Source organism: Delphinapterus leucas, chromosome 2, assembly GCF_059928025.1.
Source record: "Delphinapterus leucas isolate spDelLeu-1000000601 "Yukka" chromosome 2, BTC_Dleu_Yukka2, whole genome shotgun sequence".
Taxonomy (NCBI): domain Eukaryota; kingdom Metazoa; phylum Chordata; class Mammalia; order Artiodactyla; family Monodontidae; genus Delphinapterus; species Delphinapterus leucas.
In genome coordinates this window covers 74,197,523-74,213,932 of record NC_143130.1, presented here as the reverse complement: position 1 = coordinate 74,213,932, position 16,410 = coordinate 74,197,523, and the positions used below count along the sequence as shown (strand labels likewise).

At 37.2% G+C, this 16,410-nt stretch overlaps 1 protein-coding gene across 22 annotated transcripts in view; it reads right to left on the bottom strand.

Annotated features, from left to right (window-relative positions):
- The window catches only part of HERC1 (HECT and RLD domain containing E3 ubiquitin protein ligase family member 1), a 214,834-nt gene that overhangs the window by 59,689 nt on the left and 138,735 nt on the right, over positions 1 to 16,410 (bottom strand). For 21 of the 22 annotated variants that reach the window (XM_089904370.1, XM_089904371.1, XM_089904282.1 and 18 more), the window contains 6 exons: positions 15,551 to 16,326; positions 13,534 to 13,732; positions 11,248 to 11,408; positions 4,302 to 4,418; positions 1,736 to 1,967; positions 381 to 505 (listed from right to left, as the gene is read on the bottom strand). In XM_089904370.1, the coding sequence (XP_089760496.1) occupies positions 381 to 505; positions 1,736 to 1,967; positions 4,302 to 4,418; positions 11,248 to 11,408; positions 13,534 to 13,732; positions 15,551 to 16,326 (1,610 nt within the window). The remainder of the gene's footprint in view (positions 1 to 380; positions 506 to 1,735; positions 1,968 to 4,301; positions 4,419 to 11,247; positions 11,409 to 13,533; positions 13,733 to 15,550; positions 16,327 to 16,410) is intronic. The other variant, XM_089904314.1, reaches the window with a different exon arrangement.

The window sequence follows — 16,410 nt, the reverse complement described above, 5'->3', positions numbered from 1 at the left end:
CTTTGGCACAGTGCTCTTTCTAGCTCCTTCTCATCAGTGATGCCTTAAACATGCATCTTCACTTCTTAAATTATAAGTATTTTGAGGGCAGAGAGAGCATTTATGAAATTTCTCAATATTTACAAGTGACCAGTATAGCCTTCTTCACCCAGAGGGAACTCAAAAATAAATCTATGAATGTATGCTGTGATTTAAATTATGTAAAATTATATAAATGCATAGAAAGTAATATGCAAATAGTTGCTCTTTTAATGTGGAGGTACTGAGTACTTAGTATCATTAGTTTACATCTTCTTTAATGTTGCTTTTACATTTACTTTAAAATATAAACAAACTATATAATACTTTCACCAAGAGAAGGATGTGAAACATACACTTACCTGCTCTTGCTAGCAATGTTCGAGCAGCTAAATCAAACTTGTGCCTTCTTGTAACTGCTGAGCGACCCCTAGCGGGTGGTCCACTTCCAGAAGCTGCATTCTCTACATGATCCAGATTATCAGGGCTAAAAGAGCAAGTTTGAAAGCAACACACATTTTTAAAAATCATCATGAACAGAAAGCACAGGTGCAAGCTTGCTTGTAGTACTTTTTCCTCCAAATATTATCGAGAACAAAATATGTTTGTTTGTTTGTTTTGCGGTACGCGGGCCTCTCACTGCTGTGGCTTCTCCCATTGCGGAGAACAGGCTCCGGACGCGCAGGCCCAGCGACCATGGCTCACGGGCCCAGCCGCTCCGCGGCATGTGGGATCTTCCCGGACCGGGGCACAATCCCATGTCCCCTGCATCAGCAGGCGGACTCTCAACCACTGCGCCACCAGGGAAGCCCCAAAATATGTTTTGAAACATATCTTTTGTGTCTGGCTTATAAATATGTCATATTGCCCTGAGCAATAATTTTAATTGGTTTTGAAATACACCAACAATGAAATTATGCTTAATGCAAGTTTAAATTCAAATGAGGTCAATGGCCTTAACTAAATCCTAAATGATTAAATACTTAAAAATTGAAACGATTGGGAATCCTTGCCTTGGAAAAACAGATATTTCAAAATAAGTTATGAAAATATTCATTAAGCTTGTCAGAAAAAGTCTGCATATTAATATAAGACAAGAGCCCCCCATATAACTTCATGAGCTAAAATGAAACAAAGATTTAAAGTCATAAGAAGTGCTGAAGGGGGAGGATTTTAGAAAGAATTACAGAATATTTTATTACATTTCTTTTTAGGCTAGGCATTATCAGAGAATTCATTTCACAACTTTAAAAAGGGGGGTATTGTACTGGATATTAAAAACTAAAGAAGAAATGAAAATATAAACCCATATTAAGAGACAGAAAAGATTTAAAAGTCCATTTCTATTGAATGCATTACTTTAAGTCAATTTATATTAAAATGAACATTCTAGTTTATATCTCTTATATAAAATTATTTTATCAGCATGTTTACTTTATTTCAGAATAAACTTATTTTAATTTTTAGTTTCTTCTTTTCAGCAATTTTATATTAAAATTATTTCCTTATTTTCATAAAAACATCATTCAAGTCAAAACCTGTCATGTCATTCTGTTAAGGGTGCTTCACAGAAACATAAGCTTGTAACTGAAGCTTTTCATCTCTCTATAGTTATCAACCTTATATACCATTAGAAGCATCTATGAAGGGACATAATGGGGTTCTTGGGGTACCATTTATAACACATGCAACAGAAATATGGAAATTGGAATTTCACCTTTCACTAAAGCCTTCCTCCATTTCAGCAGCATCAGCTGATGGTATGTCTCCTGGTGACTGCAAATAGCAGGGATCATTTGACTTCCCACCACTGCCTACAACTGTGGCTCCGTGCCTTGAGTCGGCTGTGCTGCCTGACTGGGGCTCCTCCTCATCCTCATGCCCAGGGTGCTCTATCATCCACATGGCAAGGACAGTGATGTTCTGGGCATCAGCCTCTCCTCGAGCACCTGAACAGGGGGAAAAAAAGGTCTAATACTGACTTTGGACAAAATAATTAGTTATTCATGCTATTAGTTTAAGACTGTCTGCTATGTTGCCACTGTAACTGAATCTTGTGTTAAAAATCTTACAAACCTTCATGGCCTCTTAAAAAACATACTGCCTTTAATAAAGATGGTGCTTCTCATAACTGCATATGATGATACATAAAAAATTACAGTAAGAAAAATAAAAGGAATACAAATTGGAAAAGAAGAAGTAAAACGGTCACTGTTTGCAGATGACATCATACTATACATAGAAAATCCTAAAGATGCCACCAGAAAACTACTAGAACTAATCAATGAATTTGGTAAGGTTGCAAGATACAAAATTAATGGACAGAAATCTCTTGCATTCCTATACACTAACAATGAAAGATCAGAAAGAGAAATTAAGGAAACACTCCCATTTACCATTGCAACAAAAAGAATAAAATACCTAGGAATAAACCTACCTAAGGAGGCAAAAGACCTGGACTCAGAAAACTATAAAACACTGATGAAAGAAATCAAAGATGCCACAAACAGATGGAGAGATATACCATGTTCCTGGATTGGAAGAATCAATATTGTGAAAATGACTATTCTACCCAAAGCAATCTACAGGTTCAATGCAATCCCTATCAAATTACCAAATGGCATTTTTCACAGAACTAGAACAAAAAATTTCACAATTTGTACGGAAACACAAAAGACCCCGAACAGCCAAAGCAATCTTGAGAAAGAAAACGGAGCTGGAAGAATCAGGCTCCCCAACTACAAAGCTACAGTAATCAAGACAGCAAGGTACTTGCACAAAAACAGAAATATAGATCAACGGTACAGGATAGAAAGCCCAGAGATAAACCCATGCACCTGTGGTCACCTAATCTATGATAAAGTAGGCAAGAATAAACAATGGAGAAAAGACAGCCTCTTCAGTAAATGGTGCTGGGAAAACTGGACAACTACCTGTGAAAGAATGAAATTAGAACACTCCCTAACATCACATACAAAAATAAATTCAAAATGGATTAAAGACCTAAATGTAGGACTGGACATGATAAAACTCTTAGAGGAAAACATAGGAAAAACACTCTTTGACATAAATCATATCAAGGTCTTTTATGACTCACCTCCTAGAGTAATGAAAATGAAAACAAAAATAAGCAAATGGGACCTAATGAACCTTAAAAGCTTTTGCACAGCAAAGGAAACCATAAACAAGACGAAAAGACAACCCACACGTTGGGAGAAAATATTTGCAAATAAAGCAACGGACAAAGGATTCATCTCCAAAGTATACAAACAGCTCATGCAGCTCAGTATCAAAAAAACAAACAACCCAATCAAAAAGTGGGTGGAAGACCTAAGTAGACATTTCACCAAAGAAGACATACAGATGGCCAAGAGGCACATGAAAAGATGCTCAACATCACTAATCATTAGAGAAATGCAAATCAAAACTTCAGTGAGGTATCACCTCACACCAGTCAGAATGGTCATCATCAAAAAGTCTACAAACAATAAATGCTGGATAGGGTGTGGAGAAAAGGGAACCCTCCTGCACTGTTGGTGGGAATGTAAACTGATACAGCCACTATGGAGAACAGTATGGAGGTTCCTTAAAAAACTAAAAATAGAATTACCATATGATCCAGCAATCTCACTACTGGGCATATACCCTGAGAAAACTGTAATTCAAAAAGACACATGTATCCCAATGTTCACTGCAGCACTATTTACAATAGCCAGGACATGGAAGCAACCTAAATGTCCATTGACAGAGGAATGGATAAGAAGATGTGGTACATATATATAAAGAAATATTACTCAGCCATAAAAAGAAATGAAACTGGGTCATTTGTAGAGATGTGGATGGACCTAGAGTCTGTCATACAGAGTGAAGTAAGTCAGAAAGAGAAAAACAAATATCAAATATTAATGCATATATGTGGAATCTAGAAAAATGGTACAGATGAACCTGTTTGCAGGGCAGGAATAGAAACACAGACGTAGAGAACGGACATGTGGACACAGGGGGGAAAAGGAGGGTGAGATGAATTGGGAGATTAGGTTTAACATAAATACACTACCATGTATAAAACAGATAGCTAGTGGGAACCTGCTGTACAGCACAGGGAGCTCAGCTCGGTGCTCCGTGATGACCTAGATGGGTGGAATGGGGAGGGGGGGAGGTCCAGCAGGGAGGGGACATATGTATACATATAGCTGATTCACTTCACTCTACAGCAGAAACTAACACAACATTGTAAAGCAATTATACTCCAATTAAAAAAACATTAAAAAAAATTATACTACCTGTGGCTTCCATGGCTTTTGCAATCTGCCGGAGAGAGAACCCCATTTCCAACAAGGGTACTGCAATTGCTGGAGGAGGAGGAGAAGTTGAAAGTCTACTGCTTGGGTCTGACAAGGCTGAGACAAAAGAAAGAGAAGTCCTAAATATCACTATATGCCATGAATAAAAAGTATTCTTATAGTAACCATAATTCCCAATTTTCTTAATAGTGTCCAAATATAATGAAATGTTACTCTACTAAGAATTCTCTAGTAACTAAATATGATTAAATCTGATATAGCTTTTTAAGGTTTTTCTTAAAGATAAACTAGCTATAAACAAACCTGCTGAAAAAAATGTTTAATGTTTTCTTTTTTAAAAATAGTTTCCTACTGACAAAAAATTTCAAGCTTTACAAAAATTTGTAAGAATAGTACAAAGAATTCTTTTACCCTTGAACCACTGGAGAGTAAGTAGCAGACATAATGCTCCATCTTCCCTGAATACATTAATATATTACTCTTAGAAATAACAACATTCTCCTGTATAACCACAAGGCAACTATCAAAGTCAGGAAATTAACAATTATCATCTAATCCAGATTCCATTCTAGTTGCAAGGAAAGTCCTGATAACGTTCTTTACAGCAAAGGATCCAATCCAGGATCATCTTTACATTTAATTTTCATGTCTCTTCAGTCTCCTTCACTTTGATACTTTGAAGATTCCAGGCCAGTTATAGGGTAGAAAGTCCCTCAATCTGATGTCTGCTGTTTCCTCATGATTAGACTCAGGTTGTGCATTCTGGCAGGAGAAGCACAAAACTGATGTTGCCCTCTTCTTACTGCATTCTATTAGATGGTTCATGATTTCATGTTGTCCCATTATGATGGGTCTGACAAGGTTAACTTGATGATGTTAACTTTGATCACTTGAGTGAAGCTGGTATCTGCCAGGTTTCTCCACTGTAAAGGTACTCTTTTTTTAATTTTCTTTGTAATTAATAAGTATTTGTGGGAAAACACTATGAGAATAGGTAAATATCTCATTCTTCATCAGTTTCACTCTGCATCCATTTATGCTTACTGGCTGAATTAATTATCATTACAACGGTTGATAAAATGATGGTTTTTTTTAAGTCCATCATTGCTTTCAGATTCATCAGTTGGTATTCCACTCTAAAGCAAAGCTTCTCCTTTCTCCATCAGTATAGGGTTATGGATTCTCATTGCATTCATGAGTTACTATCTGTTATTGTAATTATTATTTATTTTTATGCCCCAAATCTCCCAGATTTGGCCAGTGGATGTCCCTTCACTCTGATTTCTATATCCTTCCAGCCTGTGCCCATCATTCTCTGAGTACTTTGTCACTTTATGGCACAAGCTATTCTAGGCTCATCTCATACTGAGACCTGAAATCAGCCATTTCTCTCTCAGAAGATCAAGGTTCCTTCTAGTAGAGAATGGTATTTAAAAGATAGGATCTTGGCACTAGGTGTGTGTACTGCTACTGAAGCATCACTGTCCCAAGGCCCTCGCAGTGGACAGCTGCCAGTGGAGGCCCTCTTCACCCTATATGGTTCTGACACCTAGTGCCAGGCCATATGGACACTTCTTTGCCCCACTTGGACTCCAAAACCTTATGCCAGGCCACTCCCCACACACATGAGGTGTTTTTTTCACCCCAATCTGGCTCTGACAACCCATACTGGACTACCATGCCATGTACCTCCCATACTCTGCTGGCATGAATGCCTCCCTAGCTTGGCCCCACTTAATGGCTTTCAAATTGAATTAGTAAGGAAGAAGGGAAGGAGGGAAAGAGGGAAGGATGGAGGGAGGGAAGACTATAACTCTCATTTTTGCTTAAAAAAATGTCATTACTGCTACAGTGGTGATAGCCCTGATATATCTGATGGACTTCTCCTTGCCACGGTAGAGTAACAGAGACTAGATTTACCCTCACCTTAAACAACTAAAAAACAGACAAAAATTATCAAACAACAGTCTGCAGATATTGGACAATAGGTAGTGTAGGACGGTGATCGCTGAGAGAAGAGGATCAAATGAGGCAAGGTGTACAACTGCCTTAGCTTACTGCCTGGAAAGAATTTCCCAAACTGCAGGTCAGGGAGGGTAAACTCAAGCCAAACTCAATGGTCTCTCTGAATGGCAGAGACAGAGTACAGAGTTCAAAAGTGGCTAGAATTCACAGGGCAGAATCCAGAAAGGGGAGATTTGTATGGAAAGAGGGCAGCTACATAGAGAACTCCAGAAATGTGCAGAGGGTCCTCTTCCCCTCAAGTCCTCAGCTGATGCTAATACAGCAACTATCCAAAGCTAGGGAAAGAATCACCAAGAAGTAGCAGGCAGAACAATCCTTAGAGCTCACATAGGGTTGGGAAGTTTGTGTTACAACAAGCCAGAATGAAAAAACTTTGTAATGCATAAGGTCTTAGATACAATACTAAACAAACTAAAGGCTGTCCTGGTCCCACCTAACAAAGCTTAAAAGGAAGCCTTGAAAGAATCAAATTGTTTTCAAGTTACTTAACTGAATTCTAGAACAAAGTTTAAGTATAATACAATGAACGAAATACAAAATATCCAGCACCCAACTAGGTAAAATTCACAATGTCTGGTACCAAATGAAAAATTACCAAACGTGCAAAGAAACAAGAAAACACAATTCAAGATGAGGAGAAAAATTAATAGAAACAGATCTAGAAATAATTGATAAATTAAGTACCACAGACATTAAAACAGATACTATAAATACACTTGATTCTCGTTAATTGTGGATTCCCTATCTGCCAATTAATCTACTCCTTTAAGTTAATTTGTAACTCCAAAATCAATACTCATGGCACTTTCACAGTCATTCACATGGACAGGGTGACCAAAAAATTCAGTCTTCTGATGCATTTGTTCCCAGCTGAGGTCAAACAAGGTGATGCTCTGTATTCTTGTTTCAGCCCTCAGACTATAACAAGTGTCCTTTCATGCTATTTAGTGTTACTTCTTTTGCATTTTTTGTGCTTTTTGTTGGTGATTTCATTGTTTAAAATGACCCCCAAGTATAGTGTTGAAATGCTGTCTAGTGTTCCTAAGTGCAAGAAGGCTAAAATGTGCCTTACAGAGAAAATATAAGTGTTAAGCTTCACGCATGCATGAGTTAATAGTGTTGCTGGCCATGAGTTCAATGCTAATGAATCAACAACACATATTAAATATGGTGTCTTTAAATTGAAACACACATAAAATAAGGTTATATATTGATCAGTTGACAAAGTGTGACCAGAAGCTCACAGAAACCTAGCCCTGTATTTTCCCTAGAGAACAATGGTTCAGTTTTCACTAATTCTGTGTTCACAGAATATAACTGTTTTACTAATGAGAACTGTTATTCCATGTATTCTGTAAGGCAGAGGAAAGACTGAGTATGTTAAAAAAGACATGGGAGATTTAAAAAAAAAAGACACACAGAACTTCTAGAAAATTACAATATCTGAAGGGAAACATACACTGAATGGGATTAAGAGCAGATTAGACACTGCAGAAGAAAATATTAGTGACCAGAAGGCACAACAATAAAAATTATCCAAAATCAAACACAGACAGGAAAAGGAATTGAAAACAAAAACAGAGCAGAGCATCAGTGACTGTGATCTGTGGGATAACTGCAAGTGGCTTAACATACATGTAACTGGAGACACTGAAATGGAGGAGTAGTGGAACAGAAAAAAATCTGAAAAAAATAATGAATGAAAAATTTCCAAATTTAATGGACAACTTTAAACCTACATGTCCAAAAACCTCAATAAACCCCAAGCACAAGAAACATGAAAAAAACTACACCAGGGCAGATCACGATCAAATTGCTTAAGCCCAGTGATAAAAAGAAAAATCTTAAAAGCAGCCAGAGAAAAAGGCATATTACATCAACATTAGAAAGACAGAGGACTTATCACTGGAAACAATGCAAATCAGAAGACAGTAGAGCAACACCTTAAAGTACTGAAGAAAAAGAAACAACAACTGTCAATATAGAATTCTATTCCCAGTGAAAATATTTTTTCAAAAAATTAAGGTGAAATAGACTCTTTTGGACATATAAGAGCCAAAAGAATTCGTCACTAGCAGATCACTACAAGAAATGTTAAAGGAAGTCTTTAAAGCAGAAGGAAATGATACCAGATGCAAATATTGATATACATAAAAGAATAAAGAATCTCAGAACTAGAAAATATGTGAGTAAATAAAAAATACATACTTTAGTTTTTTAAAATATCTTTAAAAGATAATTGGCTATATACAGCAAAAATAATAATGTATTATGGGGCTTTATAAGATTCATAGAAGTTAAAGTTATAATAACAAAAGTACAAAGGCTGCGAAAGGGGAAATGAAAGCATACTATTGTTGGATTCTTTTATTATACATGAAGTGGTATAACATTACTTGAAAGTAGACTGTGATAATTAACAATGCATACTATAAACCTGAAGGTAATCTCTAAAAACACAACAGCAAGTATAGCTAGTAAGCCAACAAAGGAGATAAAATGGAATTTTAAAAATACTCGTTTAATTCAAAGGAGATAGAAAAAGAGAAAAAAGGAAACAAAGAACTGATGAGATGAAAAAAAAGATGGTAGATTTAAACCCAGCTATAACAATAATCACAGTAAAGGTAAATGGTCTAAACATCCCAATTAAAAGGTAGAGAACGTAAGGCTGAATTTTGAAAGCTGGACCCAACTATAGGCTACCTTTAAGAAATCTACTTTAAATACAAAGACCCAAATAAGTTAAAGGTAAAATGATGGGAGAAGATACATGATTATAAAACAAATAAAAAATTCAGAAGTGGCTACATTTATACCAGATAAAGCAGATTTAAGGGCAAACAGTATTAACACAGATAAAGAGAGTCATTTCATAACAATAAAGAGGTCAATTCATTAAGAAGGTATAAGAATCCTAAATGTTTATGGACCTAAAAACAGAGCTTTAAAGTACATGAAACAAAAACTAATAAATGAAAGGGGAAATAGACAAATCCACAATTATAGTTAGAGATTTCAACACCACTCCCACAGTAATTGATAGAATTGGTAAATGAAAAATAAGTAAGGATAAAGAAGACTTGGACAACACTATCAATCAACTTGACCTAATCAACAATTTCTAGAACATACCACTCAACAGTAGCACATACACATTTTTTCCAAGTGTAAATGGAATTGTTATAAAAACAGACCATAGGGCTTCCCTGGTGGCGCAGTGGTTGAGTTTGCCTGCCGATGCAGGGGACACGGGTTCGTGCCCCGGTCCGGGAGGATCCCACATGCCGCAGAGCGGCTAGGCCCGTGAGCCATGGCCACTGAGCCTGCATGTCCGGAGCCTGTGCTCCACAACAGGAGAGGCCACAAGAGTGAGAGGCCCGCATACCGCAAAAAAAAACCCAACAAAAAACAGACCATATTCTGCGCCATAAGACAAGTTTCAGAAATAGAGTCACAGATATAGAAAACAAATTTATGGTTACCAAGGGGGGAAAAGGGGAAAAGGGATAAAGTGAGAGATTGGGATTGACATATAAACACTACTATATGTAAAACAGATAACTAATAAGAAGCTACTGTATAGCACAGGGAACTCTACTCAATACTCTTGAATGACCTATATGCGAAAAGAATCTAACAAAGAGTGGATATATGTATAACTGATTCGCTTTGCTGTACATCTGAAACTAACACAACGTTGTAAATCAACTATACTCCAATAAACATTTTTTAAAATGAATAAGCTTAAAATAGTGAATTGAACATAAGCATTTAGTTCTACTAATTCCTGAAAACCCATTAAAATGGCAGTAAAGGAAATATTTTAAATGCAGAAATCCATAAGGACTGAGAGAACAGGAAAACTGCAATAAAATTTTAGAAGTAAGAAAGCCAATGGGCAAACATAAATTGCCTCAGTGGTCCTGAGAAAACTGAATCCTCCAACAGCAATGAGGAAAGTCAAAACAACAGAACTTATTCCTCAGAATCTCAAAATGTTCAGAAATGGGTGGTAGCAGATACTTCTGGAAACGAAAGTGAGGCAAAAAAATAGGACTGATTGAGAGTCTAAGAAGCAATTAGAAAATGGGACAACCACTATGCGAAACTATAGGCAGTTTCTAATAAAGTTAAATATCTACCACCAAAAAAAAAATAAATAAAAATAAAATAAAATAATTCAAATTATACAAGATATGTTCTTTGATGAAAATGAAATTAAATTAGAAATCAACAACAGAAAGATACCTGGAAAATCCCCTAGTATTAGGAAGCGAAATAACATACTTCCAAAGAACCCATATGTCAAAGAAGATATCAGGGGCTTCCCTGGTGGCGCAGTGGTTGAGAGTCCGCCTGCCGATGCAGGGGACAAGGGTTCATACCCTGGTCCAGGGAGATCCTACATGCCGCAGAGCGGCTGGGCCCGTGAGCCATGGCCGCTGAGCCTGCGCGTCCGGAGCCTGTGCTCCGCAACGGGAGAGGTCACAACAGTGAGAGGCCCACATACCGCAAAAAAAAAAAAAAAGAAGATATCAATGGTAAACTAGAAAGTACTTTAAACTGAATGAAAATGAAAACATAGCATTTCAAAATGTTTGGATTGCAGCAACATCACTGCTTAGAGGGAAATTAACAGCATTAAAAACGCCTATATTAGAAAAGAAGAAAAGTCTAATATGACTGATGTACAGTACATTATTTCTCTCTTAAATGGCCATAATTCAATCTACAGCTTCAAAAGAGAGAAGACAGCTCAGTTCGATGGGGCAGATCCCCCTTAATTAAAATCACTGTTCTACCTTCAGTGAAGACAAAACACAATGCCCACATAATAAAGCCTCACACATATGGAATGTCAAGGTCTGGGTGTCATAGCGCATGATAGCACACGCACCTGTGCGGTTAGCTGGCCTTGCTGACTGGGAATCAGGAGAAGTTAAGCTTTGCCTCCTTCCTACTTCATCAGAAGGAGAGGTTGGTAACGATGATATTGGAGGAGTCTGTGCACGACGTGTGGGAAGTACAGTGGTAGTTGGGTAACTAGAGAACATTTGCCTTTAAGAAAACAACAATGGTTAGCACAGAAATCCAATGAGAAAATAATGTATACATCACAATCTTCTTACAGAAGAATATGAGACCTGGAAAACTATACAAGTTAACTATAGTTTAATTGGGGAGAGGGAAGAGAGACTCCACAGTTTTAAAAATCGTTACCTCATAGGATGCTTTTACTATAAAAGTAATACCTTTTCACGTGTTCAGCAAAATGAAAGCAACATAGCAGGTGGGGGGAATACAGCAATTAACAAAATAGATTTTTTAAAAATCTCTGCCTTCATGCAGCTTTCCTTCTACTATAATACCAAGGTGACAGGGGTATTTTGGTAGGCATATAGTAGTTAGAGAATAAAGAAGGCTTTTAAAGATAGATAAATTATAAGTTACTTCAGATACATACATTCGCTATAGCCATGAAATTATTCACATGGATTCAAAGTGAGAGTCTATAGGTAAGTTACGGAAAGAAAAGATACGTGCCCAGTCACCCAACACAAATGAAAAACAGCATATGAATGATATGTCAGCTGTGTAGAGGGTAAAGGTACAGGAGAAGCAGCCCCTCTCACGCTGAAAAGGCAGACACTGGCTAAAAGGTAAGTCCAGGAAGATCCTCACTGAGTGACTGCTCTTTAGATTTGTCCAACAAAACTAATAACTTTTTAAGCATCAAAAGAGCACTGTCAACCCAGTCAAGCAACTGTGATATGATGGTATCCACATAGGGGGCAGTTGTTCCCTGATTTTTCTTGTATTAAATGATGTTGAGCCAGGCAGAGACAACTGCAGCTCTACTACAGTCTTAGCCAATAGCAGGGAAATGCAGACTAAGAGGAAAGAAGGAGTCACAGGCCTGGTGAATGTCTCTGGGAGCAAGGGAGCATTATTTTACCATTGAATTCCACACCTATGGAGTTTGAAAGGAAACAAAGAGTCACAGTGTTACTGATTCTCTGTGGATGCCTTGAATTCTGTAATTGCCAGAAGGATTAAAAACCATATTAGAATATCCTATCACTCTTCTCTTCCTCCTTTCTTGAACAGAGGCACTTCCTGGAACTGTGTTACTTAAGTGAGAGAGCTAAGAGGCAGATGTGTGGGGACCGGCCACTGGTAGCTCCTTGGATTAGCGCTCCTTCTAAGACCAGAGCCATAATTCTTAATGTGTGAGCTGAAGCTCACTGCATCAGAATCACTGAAGAAACTTAATTCAAATGCAAACTAGGTGCCACACCAGGCCTACTGAATGCGACTTGCTAGGGAATACAGCCCCAGACATTTAAAAAGCTTCCCAGGTGGCTCTTGTGCACACCAAAATTTTAGACTCATTACAATAATAGCCACTCTCTCTCTTATCCTCTAAGATGTGTTTACACACTGGAAACAATAATGACCTATCAATTAAGGGAAGGGGGGAAAGAAATAAGAAAAAGGGAGACTAACTATTCTGCTTCCCTTCATTTCACTTAAGCCCTCGTTAAGAGAGCTCACAAAAGTCTCCCCCTGAAGATTTTCACTCAAAGGTTTTTATTTTATGTATACATCTGGCAAACTGAAGCAAAAAGAAACTTAAGCATTCTTTGGAATTTATGAGTCTACTAAAATAGGGCTGGATGAAGAAGATCATAAGACATGCTCTTTCATTTGAAAAGTAGACTTGTTTGACCTTATAGAAAGAATAAAAGTATAGTTAAAGAATTATGCTTAAAAGGAAAACACCAAGAAGAGAAAATCATTTTCCTGGAGGTAAGCTCTTTCTTGAGGCTCTAATATTCAAAATACAAGTATTTACCTTCGGAGGAAAAAAAATATTCAAAAGCCTAGCCAAAAAAAAAAAAAGATCATTATAAGAAGATAGAGTACTACAGTACCTGATTGTCAGTGGTACTGCTGATTAGATCTGGGACCACCACTAACTGGCTGAGAGACTTTGGGCAAGTTATTAAACTTCTGAGGGACACTTCCAACTTCAGTAAAATGAGTTTGACTATATGATCTCTTGGGTTCCCTCTAGCTCTAGAATGCCTTGACTTAGTTGGACACATTCTTCACAAGAGAACAACTGTGTATTTAGAACCATAGGCATCAATATGGCAGACATTAAAGTCAACTTCCCTACCTGAGAAGACTAAGTGGCATCACTCCTGGGGACTCAGATGCAGGCACCGTTTCTGTGTCAGTGACTGGAGTGGTGGCAGTTGTGGTGTCCTCCAGTGAGCTGCTCATAAAGGATGTTGTACTCGAGGCTGATGGGCTAGTGGTAACTGGCGTCTGTGCCTGTTGGGCTTGGTCACTTTCTTCAGCTTGTTGATCAATCTCTATAAACCAAGATTAAGGTTAAGAAAGTAGTAAGGATTTGTTTTTTCAAAAGTGACGAGGGAATGGGAAACTTTTAATTTGGAAAGCTTCTAAATATATTTCATAAGTATCAATTTCTGCAAAAGATTTACAGAAAAAAACGTTCTTATATATATACATCCTGTATTCACTATTGTACTCGTTATAGACTCTACAGACAATAATGTAACAAGCCCTTGTAATTACTCATTTCTTATTTTAGAGAAGGTGCTCTTAAAAACAAAAAAGTTTCACTTTTGTTTGTTAAGATTTAACCAGAGGTTCTCTAAAGATCATTAAAACTGTGTTTCCTTAGCACTTTGATTTTGATGCCTATCTTTAGTCTTTAAACAAGCAAAGATGAAGATATGTAAATACAAGAATAATAAAAACCTAAACAGAAACTCCATGTTCTAAAAATGACAGTGCTTCACAAAATAAACTACTCCCAAGAGTTTAAAAAAAAAAAAAGTTAAAATGTCTAAGGGCTTACAAATATTTGTAATTTTTCTTATCTGGTAAGGGAGCCTACAAATAAACATAATCAAGATAGCAGTTGTTACAAATAGAGAGCTAATTCTATTTGGCTTGCTAAATGACGAAGTACTTTTCATAATCATGATCTTAACACTCCTATTTATATGCACCACACACCTCTCTCTTCCTACTTACTATCTAAGCTAAAAAAGGAAGAAGGGGAGTAAGGGAAAAGGTAAAAGAAGAGAAAGAGGAAGGGAAGGGGAAGAAAAAAAGAATGGAAGCACCATGAAGGCAGGTGACTTTGTTTTGTTGACTCCCCAAAATCTAGAATAGTACCTGGCACACTGTAAGCACTCAGTAAACGTTTACTGAATGAACCTCATTTTTATCTCAGAATTCATATTATCCCCAAAGGTGAGGATAAAAGATAAAACAAGGTTTTTTACACACAATATATAGTCTATGAAAGTAGTACTTTAAAAAGTCCTTTAAAACGTCTCTGAGAAGTTATCAGAATAATATATATATTGAATCAGATCAGTAAATACATGAGTACCTTCTGTGGCATGAGTTAAATTTCAGTTTTATGAAATGTAATAATTATTAAGTTCTAATACTTGCATAGGTTTAAAATAGAAAATTATAGGTACAGGCACACCTCGGAGATATTGCGGGTTTGGTTCCAGATCACTGCAATAAAGCAAATACTGCAATAAAGTGACTTTTTGGTTTCCCAGTACATCTAAAAGTTATATTTACACTATACTGTAGTCTGTTAAGTATGCAACAGCATTATGTCTTTAAAAAAACCCAAAAAACCAATGTACATATCTTAATTAAAAAATACTTCATTGCTAAAGAATGCTAACCATCATTTAAGCCTTCAGCAAGTCACAGTAGCAACATCAAAGATCGCTGATCACAGATCACCATAAGAAACATAATAATGATGAAAAAGTTTGAAATATTGTGGAATTACCAAAATGTGACAGAGACACAAAGCAAGCAAATGCTGTTGGAAAAATGGCACTGAAAGACGTGCCTAACCCAGGGTTGCCACAAACCTTCAATTTGTAAAAAATGCAGTATCTGCGAAGTGCAATAAAATGAGGTATGCCTGGAGACAAATGATTATTAATATAAAGAAACAGAAAGGAACTGTTTTCCTTGCAAAGGAAATGTGAAAATTGCTTTGGCAAAAAAAAAAAAAACAAAAAAAAAAACAAAACTTGTAAGTCTTTAATAGAATATATCACTTCTGACAATTATGAATAATTTCAATAGCACGGAGCAAAAATTTTAAAAATCAGATAACTTACCTTGCTTAATTTTGCCCCCAAACTGGTCTTCCAAAAGGCCATGGACCACTAACTTATAGATCATGGCTTGAGCTCGTTCCAGATCTGCTAATCCCAGGGCTCTCTTTATGGGTGACCGCATAACTGCTCGTTTCACCATGTGGCGCATCAAGAACTGAAGGGCTGCACGCATCTCCACATCTTCATGAACAACTGGAGAGCTTGCACAGTCTGAGTTGTGGCCATTTTCAGCCAGAACTTTTGGTATCAGCAACAGTTCCGCATATTTACTACAGCCAAGAAGAGCACTAAGTGATTTCATAGCACCGAGGTAGAGATAGGACAGCTGGACTGCTCTGATTTCTGACTGGGCTATGTCATGGTTTTTGGATATGTGTTCGTGATTTTTTCTTTTTCCTTCTGTTATTTGATGTTGGGATTCCACACCTGGCACTGTTGAATCTAAAGAAAATGAAGCTATTTCGTTTTCTGATTTGGAGCTTGTGGTACCCTGACTTTTAACATCATCAGATGTTAAGCCTGTTCGTGTATCTAAAGCAGATTCACTCTCAATTTTCTGCTCAACATCCCCTTTCTCCTCAGACTCATGTCGGTGTTTCTTTTCATGTCGCTTGGTGCTCTGTTTGCCCATGTCTTCGTGAATGCCAGTCAGATATGTGAGGTCCAGCAACACAGAAGCCGTCAGGCCTCGAAATCGTGCCACGTCAAAAGGAAGCGGTTCACAGGGTTCCAGATTATACAATGGAGTATCACTAGGCGACCAAAAAGTTGGGAAGCTTTAATAAAGATCAGAATGACACAGGAAGAAGCAAGTGAGGGATAGACAAGAGGAAGGTACAGAAAATAATGTAGACAAAATA